Source organism: Sander lucioperca, chromosome 12, assembly GCF_008315115.2.
Source record: "Sander lucioperca isolate FBNREF2018 chromosome 12, SLUC_FBN_1.2, whole genome shotgun sequence".
In the NCBI taxonomy this organism is placed as follows: domain Eukaryota; kingdom Metazoa; phylum Chordata; class Actinopteri; order Perciformes; family Percidae; genus Sander; species Sander lucioperca.
Window position 1 is genome coordinate 4,854,699 of NC_050184.1, and position 25,087 is coordinate 4,879,785.

Sequence of the window (25,087 nt, forward strand, 5' to 3'; positions counted from 1 at the left end):
ATAGCTAAAGTTACAGGGCTGACTTTTACGTTAGCTAGTCCCGCTCAAGCTGTACCAGCAGCTAACGTAAACATTATTTAAATAGCATGTTCTTTTCTATTTTCTTTTCGAATCAATAACGAATAACTTATTGCCGTTTTTGGTGTCTGATTTCAAAAACGCGGGACTTAAATGCGCTATGTCTCTATCCTAGGAAGAAGAAGAAAAAAAATCACCTCCTGGAGAGCACTTGGTCCTCTTTGCAGGTTACAAATTTTGTGTGACACAGCGCGATAAAACTAAAAAATTCACACAAAGTGGATGAGATTCAAAAATGTATTTCCATTGAAAAATGCTTCATTGATGTTCAAATGATGCTATACAAGTTACAAATAAAGACACAGACACAGCCAAACATTTGTGTGTTTTAACACCATACAATACCCATCAACCAAATCATCAACAAATCTACAGTCCTCCTGTCTCAGTTACAGTAGGCCTATCTTGTTGTTCTGGTTCTGGGTGTGAAACAGTTACTGCGGCAGAATGAGGAGGAGTTTTAATTTTTTGTGCACTTCACCTGTTCTCCTCACGAGGCAGAGTATGTGAATGTGGTGCATCATTAGAGCAGCCTCAGACACCGCACCCCGTCAGACACGAACACTCCTCCGGCTTGTCTCATTACATTGCATAATACTGACGAGCCATCATGGTAAGTACCATTTTATATATATTTTATTTCCAGGGTTATTGTTTGAGAGTATAAGAGAAGGGAAGTAAATGATGTATAGCTCATATGTTTCTCTGACGTCACCCTCTGTTCTCTTTACTGTAGTGCATCATGGCTGGATATTGTTTAATTGTCATATGTATTATGGCTTCTGTTAGACAATTCATTTATTGTTTAATCGAAATATAGCCTAATGTATTCCTGCACTGCAAGCCTTGTCTTCTCACTGCATAACTCTTTTAAATCAGCTTGACTAGTTTCACACTAATGTTGTTACTAATGTATTTTTTGTGCGCACCTTGTTCAAAAGATGATTTTATGTTAAATTATTCATCATTCAGATATGATATCTAGAGTATAACATATCTCTGTTTACTATTTACTGTAAAGAAATATGGAAATTAATAGTTGATTTATATTCCCTGTGGTGGATGTGAATGTGGCTTTTTAAAGAGACAGCGCATGCAACATGTCTGACCTAGATTATCCTCTTTCTCACAGTAATTCTGCATGCAATAGTCTTCTGTGGCAGCAGAGAGAAGCAGAAAATGTTTTCCTAAATGATAGACTGAACCTCAGACAGACATACTATCATCGAAAATATCAATAGTAAGGGCTTTTCATGCAGGATGGGGAGAATGAATAAACGCCCTGTGATGCACTGTCATTTTGCAGTTCATTTAAAGGCATCTTTGCATCTGGCAAAATCTTTAGCTCTTCAGCTCTTCAGAAGTACAAGGCTTGAGATTTAATCAAATCTGTAATCCAAATCTTCTGTCTCTGCATCCCAGCGTGAGTGTATCTCCATCCACGTCGGTCAGGCTGGTGTCCAGATTGGCAATGCATGCTGGGAGCTTTACTGCCTGGAACATGGGATCCAGCCGGACGGACAGATGCCCAGTGACAAGACCATCGGAGGAGGAGACGATTCCTTCAACACCTTCTTCAGTGAGACTGGAGCTGGAAAACACGTCCCCAGAGCTGTTTTTGTCGACCTGGAGCCCACTGTCATCGGTAAGTGTCATCACCTCTGGCTGAACATTTCTTTAGGCAAATGAAAGTGTAAATTGTAGGCCACACAACTGATTCAACATCTGTTTTTGTCTCTTCAGATGAGGTGCGCACTGGGACCTACCGCCAGCTGTTCCACCCTGAGCAGCTGATCACCGGCAAGGAGGATGCTGCCAACAACTACGCCCGTGGACACTACACCATCGGCAAAGAGATCATCGACCTGGTGCTGGACAGGATCCGCAAACTGGTGGGTAACTTGATATCAGGACGGATCCATTCCTTAATTTTAACCCTTGTGTTGTCTTCGGGTCAAAAATGACACAAAACTCCCTAAATGATTTTTTTCAACTTTGATACCTTTTCCTAATGAGCCCAACATTCAATTTACAGTCACAGACTACACTACAAAATCCACACACACATACACACACACACACACACACACACACACACACACACACACACACACACACACACACACACACACACACACACACACACACACACACACACACACACAGCAATTGAGTGTATGTGTGTGGATGGAGGATGAGATTTACCTGCGTGCCTACATAGGGCTGCTAATCTTATCAGGTTTTTACAGGTCCTGAGGTGAGGCTGGTCTTTGAGATGCAAAGATACAAAAGTACTGGGCCTATCTCTTGATAAAAACTATTGTTTACCACATGCATATAGAGTAACTTAAAAAATAATAATAATATCAAAATAAATCACCACTTTAGTAAAGAAAATGAGTAAGACAGCTGTGTTGTAATAAAAACAAGTGGTGTCTCCACTGAATAAATGCAGTCTTTCTGCGCTGTGAAGAGGGAAAACTCAGATATTCACCTTGTGATCAATTACAGGTCATCCAAAAAAGTTTTGGCATTCAAAACACAATTATGCTGCTGCATTTTAGGGGTTAAGTGAAGGCGGGTAATTTTTGACTCGGAAGACAAGGGGAGTATACAGAATGTGACTACACATGGGTTAAATTAAATGGCATAACTGTATCTCACTGTCTCTCTCTCTCTGTCCTCAGTCGGACCAGTGCACCGGCCTTCAGGGCTTCCTGGTTTTCCACAGCTTCGGAGGTGGCACCGGCTCTGGTTTCACCTCCCTGCTGATGGAGCGTCTGTCTGTCGACTACGGCAAGAAGTCCAAGCTGGAGTTCTCCATCTACCCAGCTCCCCAGGTGTCCACCGCTGTGGTGGAGCCCTACAACTCCATCCTGACCACCCACACCACCCTGGAGCACTCTGACTGTGCCTTCATGGTGGACAACGAGGCCATCTACGATATCTGCCGTAGGAACCTCGATATCGAGCGTCCTTCTTACACAAACCTCAACAGGTTGATCAGTCAGATAGTGTCCTCCATCACTGCTTCCCTTCGTTTCGACGGGGCCCTCAATGTTGATCTGACAGAGTTCCAGACCAACTTGGTGCCATATCCCCGTATCCACTTCCCTCTGGCCACCTATGCCCCTGTCATCTCTGCTGCAAAAGCTTACCATGAGCAATTAACGGTGGCAGAAATCACCAATGCCTGCTTTGAACCAGCCAATCAGTTGGTAAAATGTGACCCTCGCCACGGCAAATACATGGCCTGCTGCCTTTTGTATCGTGGCGATGTGGTGCCCAAAGATGTAAATGCTGCCATTGCCACCATTAAAACCAAGCGCTCCATCCAGTTTGTGGACTGGTGCCCCACTGGTTTCAAGGTGGGCATCAACTACCAGCCGCCCACTGTAGTTCCTGGTGGAGACCTGGCTAAAGTCCAGAGGGCTGTGTGCATGCTGAGCAACACCACTGCTATTGCAGAGGCCTGGGCTCGGCTTGACCACAAGTTTGATCTGATGTACGCTAAGCGTGCCTTTGTTCACTGGTATGTGGGTGAGGGTATGGAGGAGGGAGAGTTCTCTGAGGCCAGAGAGGACATGGCAGCTCTGGAGAAGGATTATGAGGAGGTTGGAGTCGACTCTATTGAGGGGGAGGGAGAGGATGAAGGAGAGGAGTAGAGCATACTACATAAATTAATCTAACTCAAAAGTGTAAGTCCTGAACAATATACAGGACACAATATAGTGCATTTGTTTTCGATGTGTAAACTTGTGTTTAAGTTCTAAATATTACAAACGCACATTACATTTCATGTAACTGACGCTTTTATCCAAAGCGACTTCCAAACACATTCACATGATGGGGTAGCATCGGGAGCAATTCAGGGTTCACTGTCTTGCCCAAGAACACTTCAACATGGTCATGGTCATGCTTACTGTAGTTGTAAAAAGTTATTTAAATGGTTTATAAACTGTAAATAAATCTGGAAAAATTACAGGCCTTCTTGTACTGTTTTTCATACTGCACCTTACCTCACACATCTGTGAGGACTTGTCATGTGACCTATTGGAGTTTCCTTCTTCACTTGGCAGTATCCTTCTCTGCTATTTTCCTTCCTTTACCAGCTATATCTTATATTTTAATTCACATTAGCTTTTCTTAAGAGTCTTTTAACTGGAAGTCAAAAAAACATTGCATTGTGAATCACAAAGCAATGTTATAATTAGGATTGGCTATCACAAATTTAGACAGCCAATCTTAATAGTATATTGCATTTAATATCCAAGAAATTACTTTGGTATCTGATGGTTTTACTTTCCATTATATCATCTTCCTGGTGTACAGTATCAAGCCACCATATGGGGGAGAATTTAATCTCATTAATTGAGAAAGCAGTAATACAATTATTATTATTTTTTACTTCCTACTCCATTTGTTGCATACTGATGGGACAAAAACAAGAGTTTTAGGATTTGTATTCAATGAAAAAAAGTTCTGACTGCACCACGTCACCAGATGGTCAAGTAGGCGGAGTAAAGTATATAGAGTTGCACCGTTCACGACACATACCATTTTTTTTTTTTACATTTAGTTCAGTTTAGAGGTGTATTTGTGACTTGGATGCTATAATTACCCATGGAGATTTTAAAAAGTACTTTTTTCAACCATTGTCATCAGACATCATGTGAGCAGAGCCAAAGCAAAAAAATAACTTTTGACACATCCCAAGATCAAACCTCTTCCCATCTAGTCAGTTAGTAACCCTAACCCGCATAATTTCATATAAGTCGGAATAATATCCATACATACTTTGAGAATCACAAGATAATTTTCACCCACTGTTAGCCCTTGGTTATTACAGGCAACCCATGTAAAAGTAGCGAACAATGTCAAATAATATGTTAGAGGTTTGATCTTTTTTCAAAGTTTTTTTGCTTTGGCTTTGCTCACATGATGCCTGATGGAAATAGATTGGATAAAGTACTTTTTAAATCTCCACGGGTATTAACAGCAAGTCACAAATGCACAATGTATAACTATAAACTGAACTAAATGAATGAAAGAATAATGGTACCTGGTAATGTGCCGAATATGGTGCAAGTCTAGCTGTATAACTTGTATAGAAAGGCGGTTTATTGTAATTGTATATAGATGAGGATTGCATATGTAATCAGCGAATCAATATCTATAGCCTATTGATTCGCTGATTACATATGCAATCTATAGACACACTGGTACAGATACAGTGAAGTACACTGCTGAGGTAGCCTACATGGTAAAAAAAAAACAGTCAGGATTCGAGGGTGAATAAATTCAACATTTACCAATATGCTCAGATTTACAGGGAATGAAGGATTATTTTAATGTTAAGAACCCTAAAACAGAGGAATAGCAGGTTCTTCCATTTATTATAAATCCTTAAATTCCTGCTTTTGCTCCAGCCTTTTTTTTTTTCTTAATAAATGGGGACCTCTGGTGGCTTCATACTGTACATCTGAGAGAGAGGATGTGATGGAAAGTAAACCCAAAGAAATGTCTTGGATATCAAATAGCCTATAAAGATTGGCTATCCCATAGCAATATTTTTCATCCAATTAAAATGTTGATGATTATGTTGGCCGTTATTTAGCCACGCACCTTTCATAACTCATGAACCATTTCGACACAGGAAGTGGTACAACATATGCAATACATTCGTTCTCTTAATACATCCATGAATACAGCACTTTAATGGATGAAGGGCAGGCCCTGCGGCGAAAAGTTGATAAAAATCAACCTTTGGAGTAATATTGGAGGTCGCAACCCGACGTCACGCTGCGGTGGCCAATCATGAGGTGGTGTCAGAGGCCCGTACAGGCGTACCGTAAACATTCCTGTCTCAAGAAAAAAAAATTAAAAATCGGTTAGGGTAAAAAAACGAAACACAAGCACTTAACTGCCCAAGTGTTTGTGAAACAACTAACTGTTTCCTGCAACAAGCACCAGCACAGTCCCTCCCTCTGATAGATATAAAATGGATCCTCCTCTCTTTCTCCGTAAAATGATGCCGCCTTTTAGGTGCGGTCGGATATGTCTGTAAATAATCTGACGGAAAACAATTGTGAAATATAAAGTCTACTTGTGCTACATTCGGGGGATTGAAAAACACAACAGAACGTCACACAAATGGACCATTTAAGGTACACTCCCAGCGCCGGGCCGACTGATCTAGCTAGCTAGTGAATGAATGAACCCTAGCCTAGTCCGCAGTTTACACAGAGCATCTTTGCTAGCTAGCACCAATGACTGGCTAGCAGCTACGCACACATGCCTACGCAGATCTCAACGATGATTTCCCCCATTTTCCCGCAGAGCTCGTGGCGCATTTGACTTTTTCCTTTTAACCAATAGGAAGCGGACTCACGTGACTTCCGACCAATAGGATTCAGCAGCACTTTTCCGCCGGGTAAGAGAGTATAAATAACCCCGCCTAGGAACAAACGTCAGTTACTTCTTACACTGGACACATAAAGGCCTGTGTGTGAGAGCTAACTTTGCCGTTTTCCTCTGCTTAATCTTTATTCCTACAGAACTAACAGCTTCAATAATCATGGTGAGTATGGACATAGTGTTTCTTAACGTATCACGTGTTTCGTTTATTTATCTAAATTCAACGATATGAATGTGCGTCACCACGCGGCAGCATAGTTTAACTTACTTATTTTAACTAAGAAACATCAACTGTCTACATGTAAACAAAAGGATTAAGGTGTAGGACGGTTACCAATCGTCGTCGTCAATAGGTCGTTTTAAGTGTAATGTTGGTAAATTAAGTGTAACTCGACAGGCCACAGCCCACAAGTTCAGTCGTAGCTGCCAGTTTCCGGTGTTGGCTCTCCTGTTTTCACATTGACCCAGTTTAGTGTTAGGTCAATGGGCTTTTCATCCTGAAACATTCCTCTCTTTTACCGCCTGTTTGGAGAGGCCTGGCCTGTATGAAAATGCAACCGCAGCCGTTTCAAACAAAACCAATTCACTAAAAGCCTAATGGGGCTTTTTATAAGAATCTTTCATGTTGTAAAGGCTTAACGTTACTACTTTTGTATTAACATCTGGAACTACAGCTGTGTTTGGTTTGTTCCATCACAAAACTCCGATGGGAAAATGTTAAATCTTTTTTTTTTCTCCTTTTGTTAAAGGGGAACTACGCCCTTTTTTTTTTTTCTCCCTTTTTTTTTTAAATGCATACATTATATTCCAATGTCCAAGACGGTCAACAAATATTAGTAGTACCCTTACTACTCTCTCAAATCTAATCAAAAACTAGAGCGCTAAAATTCAAATGTATGTTATCAAGTAACGTTATAAGTCTGGAACTGCTCCATGGACAATGAATTAGGGAAGATGTTATAGATTACCTACGTTTACATGCATACAGTATTCGGGGTCTTGCCCTTATTCCGAAAAAACACAGTACTCCGACTAAGTTGTTTACATGGCTAATGAAAATTTAATATTAAAACGGAATATGCTGATTACATGACCCGTATCAAAGATATATTACGATATAAGAATATTGTCATATAGTGGACTATTAGTGTGCATGTCAACATACTCAGGGGAATGATTTGAGCATAGACAATTTTATTTTTATTTGTATGGTTCTGAGTTTATGGGTACATATTCAGAGTCACAACTGAGAACACTACACTACAATAGAATAAAATCAGTAGAGCCTTTACTCTCTATTGAGCAGCTCCAGACTTTATACTTGATGACGTCACAAGTTTGAGCCTACTCTGGTTTCTGGCTTTAAGAGGGTAGAGGTTAAATGGCTGCATCAGGTGACTTTAGTCATGATGTTTATCTGGTTCTTTACAAAAGAGCCTTTTACTTATTTAAATCTTGCATTAGCTCTAGTGCACTCTAGTCCATTTAAAAAGAGATCCCCCAACACTACTTTTCTTTCCGCAGCGTGAGTGTATCTCAGTGCACGTTGGTCAGGCTGGTGTCCAGATTGGCAATGCCTGCTGGGAGCTTTACTGCCTGGAACATGGGATCCAGCCAGATGGACAGATGCCCAGTGGCAAGACTCGCGGAGGAGGAGATGATTCCTTCAACACCTTCTTCAGCGAGACTGGAGCTGGAAAACACGTCCCCAGAGCTGTTTTTGTCGACCTGGAGCCCACTGTCATCGGTAAGTGTCATCACCTGGTTGAACATTTCTTTAGGCAAATGGAAGTGTAAATTGTAGGCCACACAACTGATTCACCATCTGTTTTTTGTCTCTTCAGATGAGGTGCGCACTGGGACCTACCGCCAGCTGTTCCACCCTGAGCAGCTGATCACCGGCAAGGAGGATGCTGCCAACAACTACGCCCGTGGACACTACACCATCGGCAAAGAGATCATTGATGTGGTGCTGGACAGGATCCGCAAACTGGTGGGTATATTCAGAGTAGAAGTTAGTTTTACATTTTGCTCTAGAATATGACATTAAATGGATCAGGTTTATTGCAAAGTAGTAGTTTCCACATACAAGGAATTTGCCTTGGTATTTTGGTTCATAACAAACATCCAAGACAACAAACGAGAAAGAAGTACTGGAGAAGTCAAGAATCGTAATATAAACTTTTACAATAAAATGTATATTAAATGTTTTTAAAATGAAGAGCTGTACAGTGTTTTGAAATGAGAGGATGGCCTCAGTTCACAGTATAAAAAATATGTGCAATGTAGGTAATCTATTAACTCTCTCGCTCTCTCTCTCTCTGTCCTCAGTCGGACCAGTGCACCGGCCTTCAGGGCTTCCTGGTTTTCCACAGCTTCGGAGGTGGCACCGGCTCTGGTTTCACCTCCCTGCTGATGGAGCGTCTGTCTGTCGACTACGGCAAGAAGTCCAAGCTGGAGTTTTCCGTCTACCCAGCTCCCCAGGTGTCCACCGCTGTGGTGGAGCCCTACAACTCCATCCTGTGCACCCACACCACCCTGGAGCACTCTGACTGTGCCTTCATGGTGGACAACGAGGCCATCTACGATATCTGCCGTAGGAACCTCGATATCGAGCGTCCTTCTTACACCAACCTCAACAGGTTGATCAGTCAGATAGTGTCCTCCATCACTGCCTCCCTTCGTTTCGACGGGTGCCCTCAATGTTGATCTGACAGAGTTCCAGACCAACTTGGTGCCATATCCCCGTATCCACTTCCCTCTGGCCACCTACGCCCCTGTTGTGTCTGCTGAGAAGGCTTACCATGAGCAGATAACAGTGTCTCAAATCACCAACGCCTGCTTTGAACCAGCCAACCAGTTGGTAAAATGTGACCCTCGCCACGGCAAATACATGGCCTGCTGCCTTTTGTATCGTGGTGATGTGGTGCCCAAAGATGTAAATGCTGCCATTGCCAGCATCAAAACCAAGCGCTCCATCCAGTTTGTGGACTGGTGCCCCACTGGTTTCAAGGTGGGCATCAACTACCAGCCGCCCACTGTAGTTCCTGGTGGAGACCTGGCCAAGGTCCAGAGGGCTGTGTGCATGCTGAGCAACACCACTGCTATTGCAGAGGCCTGGGCTCGGCTTGACCACAAGTTTGATCTGATGTACGCTAAGCGTGCCTTTGTTCACTGGTATGTGGGTGAGGGTATGGAGGAGGGAGAGTTCTCTGAGGCCAGAGAGGACATGGCAGCTCTGGAGAAGGATTATGAGGAGGTTGGAGCTGATAGTGTGGGAGATGAGGATGATGAAGGAGAGGAGTATTAAATAGGCATACATTCCCCTTTAGTGATCTCTGATCGGTGCCTTTTTATCAATGTGAAAAAAATAAAGTTTTACCGACCAAAGTTATTGTTTGTTCTCTTTAATACACTCACTGTTAAGTTAACGTGACAAATCTGTATAAAATGGGTTATATATTCATCTGATGGTCAGAGATTTTTAAAATGTGTTTTTCACTTTAAGCACTTGGGGGCAGTGGTGTTCAACAGACGTTCTTCAACAGAACTGGCAATGGCAAACTACTCTAAATTTGAAATTGTTGCAGGTAGATAACTAACTAAATTACTTTGACTGCACCAGATGTTTTCAGTATACTATTTGCAGATCTCAAGTGTGATTTTTCTCTTTACGTGAGAAGAACTAAAGCCTAACCCTGTTCTGGTTTCAAATGGGGTGTGGTATTCACTGTGGCCCGGGGGGGGATCTTGTGCTGGCAGACAGGTGGCGTTTAGTTCTGCTGTTGCCAGACTGGATAATGAATGATACTGTATGAAAATCATTGACTAAACATAGAAACGTTATAGAGCGAATATTGGGAGAAGCAACAAATTTTGGCAAAAATACACAATCGCAAGTGTTGTAAGTTTTATTTTCAGCTTTGTGGTTTTGAATAGGTTTGGCTACAAACGAATGCATTTCTTCCCTTTTGTTAAAATTCAGCATTATTTAATTTCATTAAATGCTCAAACAGTCAAAACAAAATGGCTTCTACATTACACTGACTTATATGAATAGTTTTATTGCACTTACATTGAGTTCATCTGACAAATGTCTCTGTTAATGCATTTGGATAAACTTATTGGGGTCAAATGTATGCCAAATAAGAGATTTATTAAAACTTTTTGAAGATTTTTTTTTTTTTTCTTTGCATGAAAATAATGCACAACCAGTGACGTGTTCATTTGCAAAGGCAAAACCTTTTCAGCTAAAAACCTTTGTCCTTTTTTAAAAGCCACATATTAAATAGCTAAATAGAACATGGGAGAAATATTAAACTGCACATCTGGAGAGTGCTATTCTCAAAATAAGACATGGAGTTAAGAACCATTCCATATTTGTTTCCCTATGTCACAAAATAATGAGGTAATCTGACTCCTTTTGGGAAAAAAAGAAATTTTAGGGATGCATATTTGCCTCTGACAAAAATCCTACAACAGAATATGGTGAATGCTGAAAAGATGTGCACTTCAGAACGGTACAAAAATACAGACGCATACACACAAAGTGCCCTCATGCGTACAAAAATTGAAGTCGTATTTGGCTCTAAAGCAGAACAGGCCCTGAATAATCATGCGGTGTGCAACAAGAGTGGACAGTTTTCTACACTGAAACATACATGAGTAGCTCACAGGCAAACACCAAGCCCACCTCCTGCTGCTACGTTTGCATTAATACAAATATGTCAATTTAGAAACCTTACTACAACATACAGTGATCGTTTTAAATAAGCTTTCGTTTTTCTGCCTGCTCATTCTATTGCAAAACATACACACCTCTTGTTTAAAACCACCTGGGTGCTAAACTGCATCCGTATGAGGACCACCACAGGAACATACAGTACAGTGACACTCATAAGCTTCCTATTTTCCTTCTCTATTTGGTTTTGCAGCTCCAAAAACCAAAGCAGCAGAATGATAATAAATGCATAATAAATCCCAGTGAAAATAGAAAGTTTCACAGTGTAGTACACCACAGTCTCAAATGCTATTAGCCAAAAATGTAACTCTAGATTCTTTGGAGACTGAAGAGCAACAAGATGAAAACAATAAACTGGCTATTTACGTAGCGTTGGCTTACAGTTTGCAGCATTTCAACTGTATTTACTTTATTTCAGACTCCAAATTAATGAACCTTCAGGTTTTTAACCACACATTAATGGAGATTATTAAAATAATGATAGTAACAGTCATAACTCCTAAACCTCTTACGCGTCCGCTGCAGTTAAATTTGTGTCTCATCAATCAAGTTGAAGGCATAGTAGAGAGAATATTCAGTCTGCATATGTTATCAACATTCCTTCATTATACAAACATCTTGTGACGAAGTGTAATTGCCTACTGAGATTGTCTAATCAGCTAGTGTGCCAATTAAGGATTGAGTTAAAAGCCGTTTTTTTTTTTTTTGCAAAAATCTTGACATACTTGTGACACACTGTGACGAAGATGAATTGAGACTTCTTGAGCGCTGCGTCTCCAGTGTTAGCACTGAGAACATACTCTACCATCCAGCCCCGACTTTAACATACAAACGGCATCATATTCAGATGTACTGAATCAGGTTTCGTGCCCTTCAGTTTTTCAAACCTCTGGAAAGAGAGGAGCTTCACAGAGCCTCACACAGTCACACCAGCCAAAACTTGTAGAGGAGCTGCGGCGGTCTGTATGAGGCGTCTTTGACTCCTCGGCGGTCATCTTTGATCTCTGGTCCTAACTAAGGAGGAGGAGGCAGGCCGTCTCTCTCCAACACCGCCGGTGACCTGCAAGGAACAAAAAAACTATTTGTCTTATTATGGACTCCTTTCAGTTTTTCCCCAGCAAGTTTTGAAATGTTTATTTATTACCTGAGGTGGTGGACAATGTCTCATGACAAAATGTGTACGAAGAGAATGGCCAGCCCGATGTTCAGCAGGATGACCATGCAGATCATTATGGTGTTTGGGCCCTTTGAAAGAAAGGAACATATGAGATATGAGGGCAGTAGTCTCGCTTTGCCAGACCTTCTTCCACAGCGCTGCGGAAGAAGGTCTCGCTAGTCCACACAGCATTCCGGGATGGGAGAGAAAGGTGCTCTGGTTTAATGGCATTTCTTTAAACCAATCACAGTCATCGTGGGCGGCGCTAAGCTCCGCACGGAACCGCTGTAAAATAGCCTCAGGAAGGAACTCGTTTTGGTGAAACGTGTACGTTCAAAAGTTGTTTTAGTCGTGTAACAGAAAACTCAGATTGGACAGTCTATTTCTGCTGGTATAGTCGTTTTAAATGGTTGGCTTTATCCCTCAAATACATTCTCTGGAGACCATTTTGGACAACACTGTGATAACAAGAGCCCTGTAAGAATAAAACTGGGATTGAGAGACAACATGTAGTGCATGTCATGTAAAGAGATGGATATAGAAGTCATAATGAAGTGCTCTCTTTAGAGACAAGATGACTTGGACATTCATGGCTTTAGACGATACTCTACTCTGATAACGTCAAGCTTTATTTTTTAGCTAAACAAGGCTAAAAGTTACAGAAAATCTACAGCCATGCTAGCGGCTCTGTGAGGTTGTACTTTGGCACAGCTGTGCTTTGAGCTAAATGCTAATGTCAGCATGCTAACATGCTGATGTTTAACAGATATAATGTGCCATCTTTCTTTAGCTTGTTAGCGTGCTTACGTTTGCTAATCATTACTGAACACAGTACAGTTGTGTGTACAGGAATGCAATTAGTTTAGCAGGTATTTAATCAGGGAGCATATCTATGTTCTCCGGCTCAATATCCTCTTAATAAGACACATTAAGACCCAGACCAGTGGGTTTTTATGTTTAAGTGTTTAAGTCACCCAGCTACAGCTTATACAGTTATACTTCTTGATATCTTCACAGTGGCTGAATGGACTTTTACCATTCAAGCTGCATTTGAAATGTCCATCTCCTTTTATGATTTTGCAATGAACTGCGACGATAACCCTTACCAATCTCTGACAATGTTAGTTTATACCAAGAGACATACTGCATATAAATATTTGTAAATCTTTTAAATAACTAGGAAGACAGATGTAAAGTGTATCTTATATGTTATATTGAGGGAATATAGAACTGGGGAACATAGGGATGACCCCATTTGCTCCTGAAAGGAACATTAATGTCTGTAAATTTCATGCCAATCAATCCAACAGTTGTCGACACATTTTACTGAAAACTATCAATGTGAACCTGCCGGTGGTGCTAGAGGAAAAGTCAGTAGGCTCATGAATGTTTTTAGAAAACTTCATGTGAATGTGTGGAATGGTTGTTGGGATATTCAGGACCAAAGTGGTGGACCGGCTGACAGACTGACATTGCCGACAACACTATAGCTGCTTACATGCCAGAAATAATCAAATGTGAGTCGATGTGTATATTTACTATCTTACCTCCAGCTCCAAAGACTCGGCAGTCACCTGAGGACTAGGGCTCGACACCATGGCCTTCAGTCTGGCTTCTGCTTTGGGCTCCACCTTTGGGACTGGTTTGGCAACAATGGCTTTGTCTTCCACTTGCTTTGGTACTGTTTTAGGTTCAAGACTTGGTTTGGGGGATGGAGCTGGGCTGGGTTGCCGCTTTGGCAACGGCTTTGTCTCTGCTTTGCTGGACGGCCTGCTCACCTCCCTGGACTCCACTTTGCTCTCGGAGACGGATGGCGCTCGTTCGCGGACTGATGGAGCTCTTTCAGTTTTGACCTCGTTGATTTTAGGCTCCGGGGTGACCGCTTTGGAAGACACTTTGGAGATGGGGCGCGGGGCTTCTTCTTCTTCTTCATCTGGTGAGATGAGGCTATTCATTACAGGGGCAGCGGGTGCAGGCGTGACATCCGGAGCTTTCACCTCTGAGTCAAACTTCTGCAGGGGCTTGATCTCCAGGTCCGAGCCCTGCTCTATCTTGATGCTCTGACGGCTGGGGGTGCGAGAGGGGCCACGACTGCCGGGAGCCCCTGCGCCTTCAGGTGCAGCCGTGGCAGGAGCAGGAGCGGGGGTTGACGGGGTAGTGGGGCGACTGTTGGGCCTGCTGTTGGATTTACTGCTACCCTTACTGCCACCACCTTTAATGCTTTTGTCTTCGTTCCAGCTTCCTGGACTGAGGAGTTTGGGCTCTTCCTTGCTGATGATGCCTGGGCTGGGGGAGGGGGTGCGGGCTGGGGACGAGCCGGGCATGAGGCTGTCCAGTTCATTCATGAGTGGGCTCTCGGGCGGCGTGGGCAGGGGCTCCTCCTCGGCTAGCAGCGGCTCATGCATGACAGGCTCTATGTTCTCACTTCCCTCCCCGACCTCCAGTAACACTCTCTTCTTCAGATACTCAGGACCTGGGTGAGATCAGTTCAACCAGTATATTAGGGTCATTCATAAAACTGGGGAGTAGGCTATGTGATTTATCGACATTTGATAAATATGAGTCAGTCAAATTAGCATTGTTTGTTAAGTTCAAAGTGACATTTGATATAAAAAATATATTTCTGTTATTTCCTAGTTAACTGTTATTGTGGAGCACTCCTTTCTCTCTCCTCCTACAAGACTAATTAGTTGACTAGAATAGAAGATAACTACTGGACATCTATTCAGAAACTGACTTCTTAATAATTCCCTGCTATCCTCAACCCAGTCAAATTTCCTTTGACTAAAATATCAAAAAAAGCTACAGGCGGAGTTCCTGTGACCACAGGAAGCAGCTACTGAGTCTGTTGAGAGTTAAAGGTGGCTACCCGTTATAATGACCAACTTTAATGCACATTTTTGTTTTTTTGCTCACACTTCAGAGTGAAAGAAGTGTAAGAAATACCAAAGAAAAACACTTCACTATATAATATTATAAGAATATAAATATAACATTAAGAATACAATTTTTTATGTCAAAGTAAAAGTGAAATATGAAAGGCTGGTGATACATTTGAGCTATTGTCAACAAATCCCATGAATAGACCAAAAGCAACAATGCATCATAGTCTGCCAATGTGTTTCTACTGGAGACGCAAATCTTTAAAAACAGGTCACAAACATAGACTTTGATTTGAAAAAAAGGCTAAATAATTGCCCAAGAGAACAGGGAACTGACGATTTTATCAAACATTACACAAACAAGAATAAATATTTATTGGGGACTATTTTGGACAACAATGGAGCGCTATGGCACAGATAATACTTGTAAGTGAATCAATTCATTGTGCATTTTGACTCTAGACAAGATATAATATCACCAGACTTATCCTTTAAATTGTGAGGCTACATTTTTGTTTTCCGCAGTACAAATAAACCAGATGGTGCACACGCTGACACTGTATGTCTGTGTTGTTGTCTCCTTAGTGATCGATCTTCCATGAAAGAATGCACAGCAGGACTCAGCCAGGCTTCGTCTATTTCTAGTTTTAGTCTGAGACAATTTGTGAAGCCACTCACAAAGCTGGATGACTTTCTGATTCCCTAACGCTCTCTGCTGAGGGAGAACGCAAGAGAAAAATAACAGGAGGCTCCCAAATGGCTGCTGTGCTTTTGTGTGAACGTGTAAAAGCCAGACCCGCAATGAAACTGATATGATCGCTTCGACCGAACAAGATGTTCCTTTTTTAGACATTCAAATACGACTACCCTTGCGGTGAGCCTCAGCCAAGGATCTGCTGAATAAAAGTCCTGCATTCAAAATGCTACTATTAGCATCAAAATATACTTAAAGTACAGAAAGTAAAAGTACAAATTATCAGAAGGTCCCATTTCAGAATATATCATAGCTGTATTATAATTATTGATGCATTAATGTGTTTGTCACTTGGTGGGGCTTATTAAAAAAGAAAAAAACTATATCTACTGTACTTTACTAGCTTGTGAATTTCACCAAGGGGTCAATAAAGTATTATCTTAATCCATAATATGTCATCATAATGTATGTATGTATGTTGTTGATTATATTTTGTATTCTTAAACTGCATCTGTAATGTATTAAATAGGTATTAAGTACGAGTAAATGTAGAGGAGGACATTATTTCCTTTTGCCATGCAGTGAAGTAGAAGTATAAAGAAGCAGAAAATTGAAATACTAAGTAAAGTACAAGTACCTCAAAATTGCACTTGAGTGCAGTACTTGAGTAAATGTACAGTTACATCCCACCACTGTGCATGGCTATCAGTTATGATCAGTTATTCTTGCTGTTTTCTTCAGTAAGTAAATTGTAATATAAAAGGTGCTCTAAGCGATGTTGGGTGACGTTATTTCTTGTTGACGGTCGAAGTATTGTCAAACAAAACGGGGCTAGCTCGCCCCTCCCTCCTCCTCATCCTGTCTCCTCCCCCTCCATTCCGTGCTTCCGCGCACTAACCCCCCAACCCCCACCCCAAAATCCTTCTTGTCGGTTATTGGCTGGAACGCTGGAACTCTGTTATGTTTGGTGGTGCAGATTGGCACAGATTGTTTTTGTTGCCGTTTGTAGAGCCTGGGCTGTCTACAGAGGCCTTTTTACAGTGTGTTCAGGGGACAGGCAGCTAGCAGATAGTGAGGAGATGTTTGCTGTATGTGACAAAAATGTTGTAGCCTAAAAAACGTGTGACATCGCTTAGCGCACCTTTAATGTCATACCATCTTTGCTCCAGCTGAATAATGCATACATATATATATATATATATATGTGCGTGTGTTATATATGTGCGTGTGTTATATTTGTATTGACTCTGCATTTAGTGATGCATTCAAGCCATTTGGGAAAATATGAGCGTCCTACAAGAAAAACAATTCATGACATCCAATTTCCAGTGAAAATAACTTGGAGAATAGCTTGAAAACATCTAAGTCTGTGCTTTGAAAAGTATTCCATATTGTGTTATCCTTTCCCAACCATTGTGTCTATAAACATAAAGTTGTTGCTTTTTTTTAACATTATTATGAATTTTGCAGTATTCCTGACAGATTAGAAGGGCACTGACCTGGCTGGTAGAAGGAAGGGGAGAGCTCTTTGGCCACCAGTCTGGCGATGCTGGACTCACTGTTGGAGGCCTGGGCAGCCTGCTCAGCCCCATCGGACTTGGCCTTTGCGTGGGTTGTCCTGCAGGGGAACACATGCAAACCAATTCATAAATCACTGGTACTACAACAATCATCCAGACGTTTTATTTTCATGCTACTGTTTACTGTTAGTGCATTAGTTATAATCTGAAAGAGGTCATTTTAACATGGTGCCACTCCCTCCATGCATCGAAAATAGCATGTGTGTTGCTATCTAACACTGTGTATTGTTTCTCATTCATCAGGAACTCTGAGAGCGCAGACCTTTGCCAAGGCAAGGCCCATTTCACTGGAGCTGTATGTATCACTCCAGTGACTTATCTCTGTCTCATGGAAATTATGTGTGATGATGGAGTCTTTAGTTACTTGCCAGCCATAACTCATTGTCCTGCTGGGGTGATAAAAATATAATTTATTTCTGTCCCAGCCCAACAGCAGAAAATGACACCTCCTCTCTCGATAGCTATTAATACTAAAGAGCCATATGACCAGCAGCCACACACCCATTGAATACTGTAAACAATCCACTTTACTGTAGTATTTTTGGTTAAACTGTTTTAAGCCTTCATCTATTAGGTTTCCCATTCAAGGTTCATACATGAGGTCAAGATCAAAGTCTGCATGCATTTAGTCTGGATCGACGGCGGTTCATTTACCGGATCGTTCCGGCGTTGCTCGAAGTACCGTAGGATTCCCTTACCTTCCACTTTCTATGTGTTACGTTTCTATGTGTTACGTTCTAACCTCCGAGCTACCAAGCGACCATTACATGCTGAAAATGGCAGGTTTTGGAGAAAATATGGATTGCCCAACAAGGCAGGCCTGTTTGGTTCTTTCAGGGAATGATTGAAGATTTACAAAGAATATGTTTACGGCATTCGCTCTCTAGTTGGGATGTTTTGGCACCGATTGGCGAGGATTTGCTATGGACAAAATACATACAGTGGTACACTGGTAAGAGCAAATTAGGTTTTAACCATGTATCCAGCTAATTTACATAGCTCACACCACTGTATTGTGTGAACAGTTAACTTCATTTAATATTGTTTGTGGTGTTTTCTTTTGCGGGGTGCAAATGTTCCACCAAAACAAGTTCCTTCCCGAGACTATTTTACAGAGCCACCGTCTTTGCAACCGGAGATGAGCGCCGCCCAAGATGACTGTGATTGGTGTAAAGAAATGCAAACAACCCAGAGCATTTTTTTCTCCTATCCATAGAGGGGCCAGACCTTCCTCCACATTGCTGTGGACATAGGTCTGGCAATGCGAGAAGCATGCATTAAACACACATAAAGATATGACATAATGACATATAACATACTGAAGAACATATAATATGAAAGTAAAATCCATGCTTTAGCAATGCATAGTATTTCACAATATTTATAGTATTGTATTCTGCCAATTTAACAACTGCATCATTAACTAATCTCCATTGTACAGTTTCTGTTTAAGCAAGCTGATGGCTGAGAGATTACAATTGCTTTTTCTCTGACCAACCATCCCAAAACTAAAGATAATCACTTTATAATTGCACATATAAAGAAACACAACAATCCTGACATTTGAGAAGATGAAAGTAGTGAATTTTTGCATTATCAAAATTGCTATTTGTATATATATTTTATTTTGAACCACCAATCACTTCGGAGTCATGTATATCTTTTTGGTTTGGTTCAGCAGAATTGTGCCTGTTTAGCAGATATGTTTACCATGTTCACCATAGTAGTTGTAGTAGCATCTTAATACTAATGCTAACATATGTTAAGTAGCACTAAACACACCATATAGCTTGTATCATGTTTGTAGTACACAGTACATATACTGTATGGGATTGTATGGGAATATTAGCTTTGCATGTTTTTAGTCAGGAATGAGTGACTGGACAAATTAGAATTTTGAGCTGATGGCGCTAGATGAAAAGTCAGTGGATCACCAAAGTTCTTACAGTTTATCCTGAGGGGGACATTAATCGGTGTCCCAAAATTCACGCCACTACCTCAAATAGTTTGTGGAAAAAACTTTGTGCCAATCAATTTTGTAGAAGTAGACATAACTGGATAACTGAAAATGTTTGACCTGCTGTGGCACTAGATGAAAAGTCAGGGGATCACTTGTCTATATCGTCGGCAATTTATTTAGGGGATTGCTCCGGTGGCGCCAGAAGATCTGATGGATGTCCCTCATTTTTCGGCCGGATGTCCGTCACCTTCCTCTTCCTTTGTGTTGGTATTCTAAACTCCGGTGGATTTATGAGGACTATGGTTAACTGCTCCTCAGATCTCTGCAGGGTAAATCCAGACAGCTAGCTAGACTATCTGTCCAATCTGAGTTTTCTGTTGCACGACTAAAACAACTTTTGAACGTACACATGTTCCACCAAAACAAGTTCCTTCACAAGACTATTTTGCAGAAGCAGCATTATTGTGTCCGGCGCTTAGCGCCGCCCAAGACGATTGTGATTGTTGTCTTTCCGTGGACCATGCAACTTTTTGTTATTCTGGGTTAAACATTTTTGTCACTTTTCCAGATGTTAAGCATGTAAGCATGTAAGCATTTCCTGACGTTTTTGTCATTTTTTCCCCAAGTTATTTGTCACTTTTCACAATGTTTTTGTCTGTTTTTTGGACTGATCATTTATTTTACTTGTGAAGAGCGTTGTATGGAACCATTCATCTTGACATTTTGGTTGAAAAAAAAACAAATTTCTACAATAGAAACATTTTGAAAGTGGGTCAAATTTGACCCGAGGACAACAGGAGGGTTAAAGAAATGCCAATAAACCAGAGCACCCCATCCCAGAATGCTGTGTGGACTAGCCAGGCCTTCCTGTGCAGCGCTGTGGAAGAAGGTCTGGCAATGCGAGACTAGGGGATCACCAAAGTCAGTAGGCTTCATCTACCGGGGACGTGAATATCTGTACCAAATTGAATGGCCACTTGTGCAATAGTTGTTGGGATATTTCAGTCTGGACCATAGTGTTGGACTGGCCGGCCAACAGAGCACTAGCGTGCGTGGCTAAAAACTCGGCATTTGCATGCGGAGAGAGTTCAAGGCTTACTGCTGCACATTAACTGGGAGAATTACTGATTGTGATTACTCTGTGGATACTTGACATACTGTAACTTTACACTGAGCTGAAAATAGCTCTCTGCATGGTCCAGTTGAAGACTCAGTGGGGAAGGTGCTTCCCACTGGAACAATTAGAGACTCCTGAGGCTCCCTGTCTGAGATAGATGAGCTCCACCTGTCCACACACAGTCAGCACCTCCATCCTCTTCCAGGAACCTCCACACCCTCAAATCTCACATCTTTATAATTACACTGAAATCATTCAATAAAGAAATAACAACAGCTGCCTTTTAGCAACGAGCTTTTTGGAACAAGGCAATGGTACAGCTTAAACCTAAATCCTACCCCACAAATACAACACATAAAAGGATCACACCATTTAATTTTGCCAGCTGCCTACTACTTATGAAGTATCATGTGTAGTTTTAATTAATTTATTTTAATGTATTAAATGCATAAAAAAATGTGTATTTGACAAAATATATCATGTGACTGAAATGTTGCTCTTAATGGATGAGGATGACATTTGTTTCTCATTGTCAACAAATCCTTTTTTTTTTTTTTAAATAACTTTCTTAATATATATATATATATATATATATATATATATATATATATATATATTTTTTTTTTTTTTTTTTTTACAAAATGTTACTCAAACAGGAGGAAAAGGTGCATTTCTTATGGCCTATTTTCTTATTATTTAATTCATTATTTATTTGTCTTTGCTAATAACATGTAGGACTTGTGTTTATGTATATTTTCAGAAGTATCTTAACTTTTAGGGGAAAAAAATGATTAAACAAGGCCCCCCTGCAGTATCTCTGCTCTCTCTAAGGGTCCCAGGCTCCCTGTTGAAGATCTCTGCTTGGGGCAGCAGGACGGTGTGTGTGAGATTGAGTCAGAATAAACTACAGTGTGTGTGTTCATGGTAATGAAATAACTGGAACTGGAATCTTTGAAACTGGTAAAGTGAGGACTAATGTAAAATTGAGATGTGTTTAAGTTTTGGGGGTTAAATTATGGAATGAACTTAATGATGAGTTGAAAATGAGTACGTCTCTGTTGAGTTTAAAAAGAGCTTTAAAATCTAAAATAATTAAGGGTCATGAAGTAATTTGATTACAATGTAAAATGACTAGGATTGTACTCAAGTATTTAGTTTCATTCAGTTTTGTTGGTTTTCTGGGTGATTCTATGGGGATTATAGGATAGGCAAAAACAAGCCTTAGCTTCAGCCTATTCCTTTTATGGTTAGTTACAGTGGCAAATTACGGGAAATAATTGTTTCTTTCATGTATGTTAACCGAAATAAAATGATTCATCATTATCATCATCATCATCATCATCAACATGTCACCCAGGGCAACAGTGTGGCTCAGTGATGTGTTTAATAGATTTTGGACAAAAATGGAGCTCTAAGTACAGTTTTAGATACTTGTATTTCAATTGAGTGTTTTCATTTTACAGTGTGTTACTTTCTATTAATACTCCATTACATTTGAGAGGCAAATATTGTACTTTTTACTCCACTACATTTATTTGACAGGTCCTTTCAAAACATTTGATGTATGTACAACAACCCAATAGTATACAACGTACTTAAAATGAGCTCCACTTTGATCAATAATATCAATAATCCAACTATATTCTTGTAAGACTCTGAAAGAGGCCATTTTGCATAGTGAGGAATTAACTTTTTGATACCTAGTATTTTGAAGATAATACCTCTGTCTTTAAATTAAGGAGTGCTTTATCCATCACTGGTATTCAGTACAGTACACGCATTATAAAAGTACCCATTATACAGTGCATTCAGAAAGTATTCCCACCCTTTCACTTTTTATGTTTAGGTTATGTTGCAGCCTTCTATTAAATTCATTTCCATCATCAATCTACACTCAAAATCGATAATGACAAAGTGAAAACAGGATTTTTTTTATCATTTGTAAATGTATTAAAAATGTATTTATGTTACATTGACATAAATGTTCAGATCCTTTGCTATGACAGCTCAGGTGCCTCCTATTTCTCCTGATTATCCCTGAGACGTTTCTACACTTTGATTGAATTCAACTGATTGGACGTGATCTATAAGGTGACAATGGACATCAGAGCAGAAACCCAGACATGGGGTGGGAGGAGCTGCCTGCAGCGCTCAGAGGCAGGATTGTGTTGAGGGCGAGGCACAGATCTGGGGAAGGCTACACAAACAAGAGCTCAGTGGCCTCTATAATTCCTAAATGGAAGCTGCTACTCTACCGCCTCTCGCAACCCACAGTGCGTGTTTGTCGCTATCAATGCCTCTCAGCACCATACATGTGCAGAAATCTCAGACTTGAGTAGTGCGTCACGTGTCCTTGAGAGTGGAGTAAGAGCTCACCCCTGCATTGCATTGCAAAGATGCAGATTCAACCCCTAAATAACCAGACAAGTTATCGAAATATAGTACAGTAAATGCATCATTGATTGAAAACGACCAGTGCCTAGAGCTGTAACAATTCCAAATGTTGCTGTACAATTAATTGTCTCAGAATAATTGCCATTAACAATATAATTGTCTCTTTCAGTCAAATTAAAAAAATATTTATTTATTTATTACTTTTTAAAACAAATTAAAGTTTTGAATAAATTCCAGGATTAATATTTTGGTTATATCACTGTCATGTGACCCAGATGATATAATAACGCACACAGCCTTTAAAGTAAACAGTGCCTCTTTATCATCATAAAACAGTTTTTCTAACTGTATATCCTCCTTGATATTTTTGTTGCTATGAACGAGTGTAGGGTCAAGTGCCAACCACTAACAATTTAATAAAGATATAAAGTCCAACCAATAATCACTTATATAATTACAATTTGGCATAGCTAAACAAAATCAACAATTACCAGTCACACGCCTTAAGACCTTAGCTAATGTGAGCGATTAATTGCTGTTAGACAAAGAAACCGCAATTATGAAAAGAAATTGACAATTAAACAATTGTGCAATTATTGTCACAGGCCTACCAGTGCTGCCAGAAATCAAAGATCAGCTGAGTTTCCTTAAACCTACATTGTGTAATTTTTTGAATTGATTCTTAGCAAAAACCCCTTTGTTCTTTCACAAATATGTGCTCATTCATGTGTACTTACTTCCACCAACTAATCAAAGTATTTTCGTAAGCGTAGAATCTGCCATTTAGAATCATTCAGAATACATATGGGCGAGTCGCTCGAATGAACGCCCTTTTACACTCAGTGGCACCGTGACGAATTCCAGGGAAAGACTAAAGTTAATATTGGAGTGGCTAGAACAGCTGCGTGTAAACGATGGAGCTACTTAGAGCTAATTTCGGGTTCTGCCACCGTAACAGTTAAAACGCGATCAGAATGGGAAGGGCTAGAAAGTAATATTCAGTTGGTTGTCATATACAATTTCACTGCTAGATGGGAGAAATTCTTACACAATGTAGCTTTAAATTTGTAGAGTGCCAGCAGTGCACTAACATATCCATCACTGTGGTTATAGTTGCTAAAATTGGTTAGCATTAGTGCTAATAGCACGGGTGGGTGGCAGAGCTAATATGGGGATTGTTTTGACTGATGAATCCCACCTGAACACAAAAGCTATTGCTCAGCTGTTTATTTTCAGCTTTAAGGCCATATGCTCTGGTATATCACTCAGCCACTGTATTAAGCAGTGCTTCGCCTTCTGAGAATATAGTTCCCAGTAATTATATGGTTAGAAGATGGCTGTGTCTCATGTGACCTTGTTATTTGTACACTTCATGACTATACAAATCACAACATGTAAATAGTAAAATGTTGGCGTTATTTTGTCACTTATTGGGAGCAGTAGGCTAGATGAAGCCGGTTACATCCTGGATCTGTGCTAAGTGAGGCTAGTGGTGGGGGCGTCAGACAGAGGTACGACACGCACGGAGATGAGAAGGGTATGTATGGACTTATCTAACTCTGGGGGATACGGTGAATAAGCTCAAGTCCCAATAAGTCGGTGTGTTCCTTTAAAAAAAAAAAAAAAACTATTCCTATTTATTGAATACAAAAGTTCACACAGGCCTTTTAGAACATGACATCAGTTCAATTCGTGGCAGTACAACTAAGAAAACCGCCAGAAATACAGATACGTTCAAATAAATAAACATTTCTATGGAATCAGCTAGTTATAAAACTATTACTATGACAGAGCTTTCACCATGGCAGCCCCCTCCCTCTGGAACTCCCTATCCATACACACCCATGACTGTACTGACCCATTCAGATCACTTATCAAAGCCTACCTCTTTAGATTGGCCTTCACCATTACATAATATTACATTTCACCTGCTGTTACTGTTTCACTTGCTAGGCTTGTTTTGTATGTGTCGGTTTTATTGCTTCACTTGCTTTTAATGTGCTTAATGTACTGGTTTTATTATAAAGTGTCTTTGAGTACTTTAAAGGACAATTCCGGCGCAAAATGA

At 40.6% G+C, this 25,087-nt stretch overlaps 2 protein-coding genes and 1 pseudogene across 3 annotated transcripts in view; 2 read left to right on the forward strand and 1 right to left on the reverse strand.

Moving 5' to 3' along the window:
* Positions 1 to 501: 501 nt before the first annotated feature.
* On the forward strand, positions 502 to 4,065 carry LOC116059567 (tubulin alpha-1B chain-like). The gene is made up of 4 exons (XM_031312745.2): positions 502 to 691; positions 1,501 to 1,723; positions 1,822 to 1,970; positions 2,766 to 4,065. Exons 1-4 carry the CDS (start codon positions 689 to 691, stop codon positions 3,741 to 3,743), a joined length of 1,353 nt encoding a protein of 450 aa, XP_031168605.1. The 5' UTR covers positions 502 to 688; the 3' UTR covers positions 3,744 to 4,065.
* Positions 4,066 to 6,480: 2,415 nt separating this feature from the next.
* Positions 6,481 to 9,885, forward strand: LOC116059558 (annotated as a pseudogene).
* Positions 9,886 to 10,383: 498 nt separating this feature from the next.
* jph2 (junctophilin 2) overlaps positions 10,384 to 25,087 on the reverse strand; it is a 30,703-nt gene continuing 15,999 nt past the window's right edge. Inside the window, exons 3-7 of one of the 2 annotated variants that reach the window (XM_031312518.2) lie at positions 17,468 to 17,586; positions 13,940 to 14,865; positions 12,381 to 12,481; positions 11,969 to 12,296; positions 10,384 to 11,895 (exon numbers count right to left, since the gene is read on the reverse strand). In XM_031312518.2, coding sequence (XP_031168378.1) covers positions 12,401 to 12,481; positions 13,940 to 14,865; positions 17,468 to 17,586 — 1,126 coding nt within the window. In that variant the 3' untranslated portion in view covers positions 10,384 to 11,895; positions 11,969 to 12,296; positions 12,381 to 12,400. Of the gene's footprint in view, positions 11,896 to 11,957; positions 12,297 to 12,380; positions 12,482 to 13,939; positions 14,866 to 17,467; positions 17,587 to 25,087 lie in introns of both variants that reach the window. The other variant, XM_031312526.2, reaches the window with a different exon arrangement.

Excerpts from the sequence above, each read along its gene's own strand:
- LOC116059567 (XM_031312745.2), top strand. Across the intron at positions 1,724-1,821 it reads CCTGGAGCCCACTGTCATCG|ATGAGGTGCGCACTGGGACC; the intron begins GTAAGTGTCATC and ends TTGTCTCTTCAG. Across the intron at positions 1,971-2,765 it reads TGGACAGGATCCGCAAACTG|TCGGACCAGTGCACCGGCCT; the intron begins GTGGGTAACTTG and ends CTCTGTCCTCAG.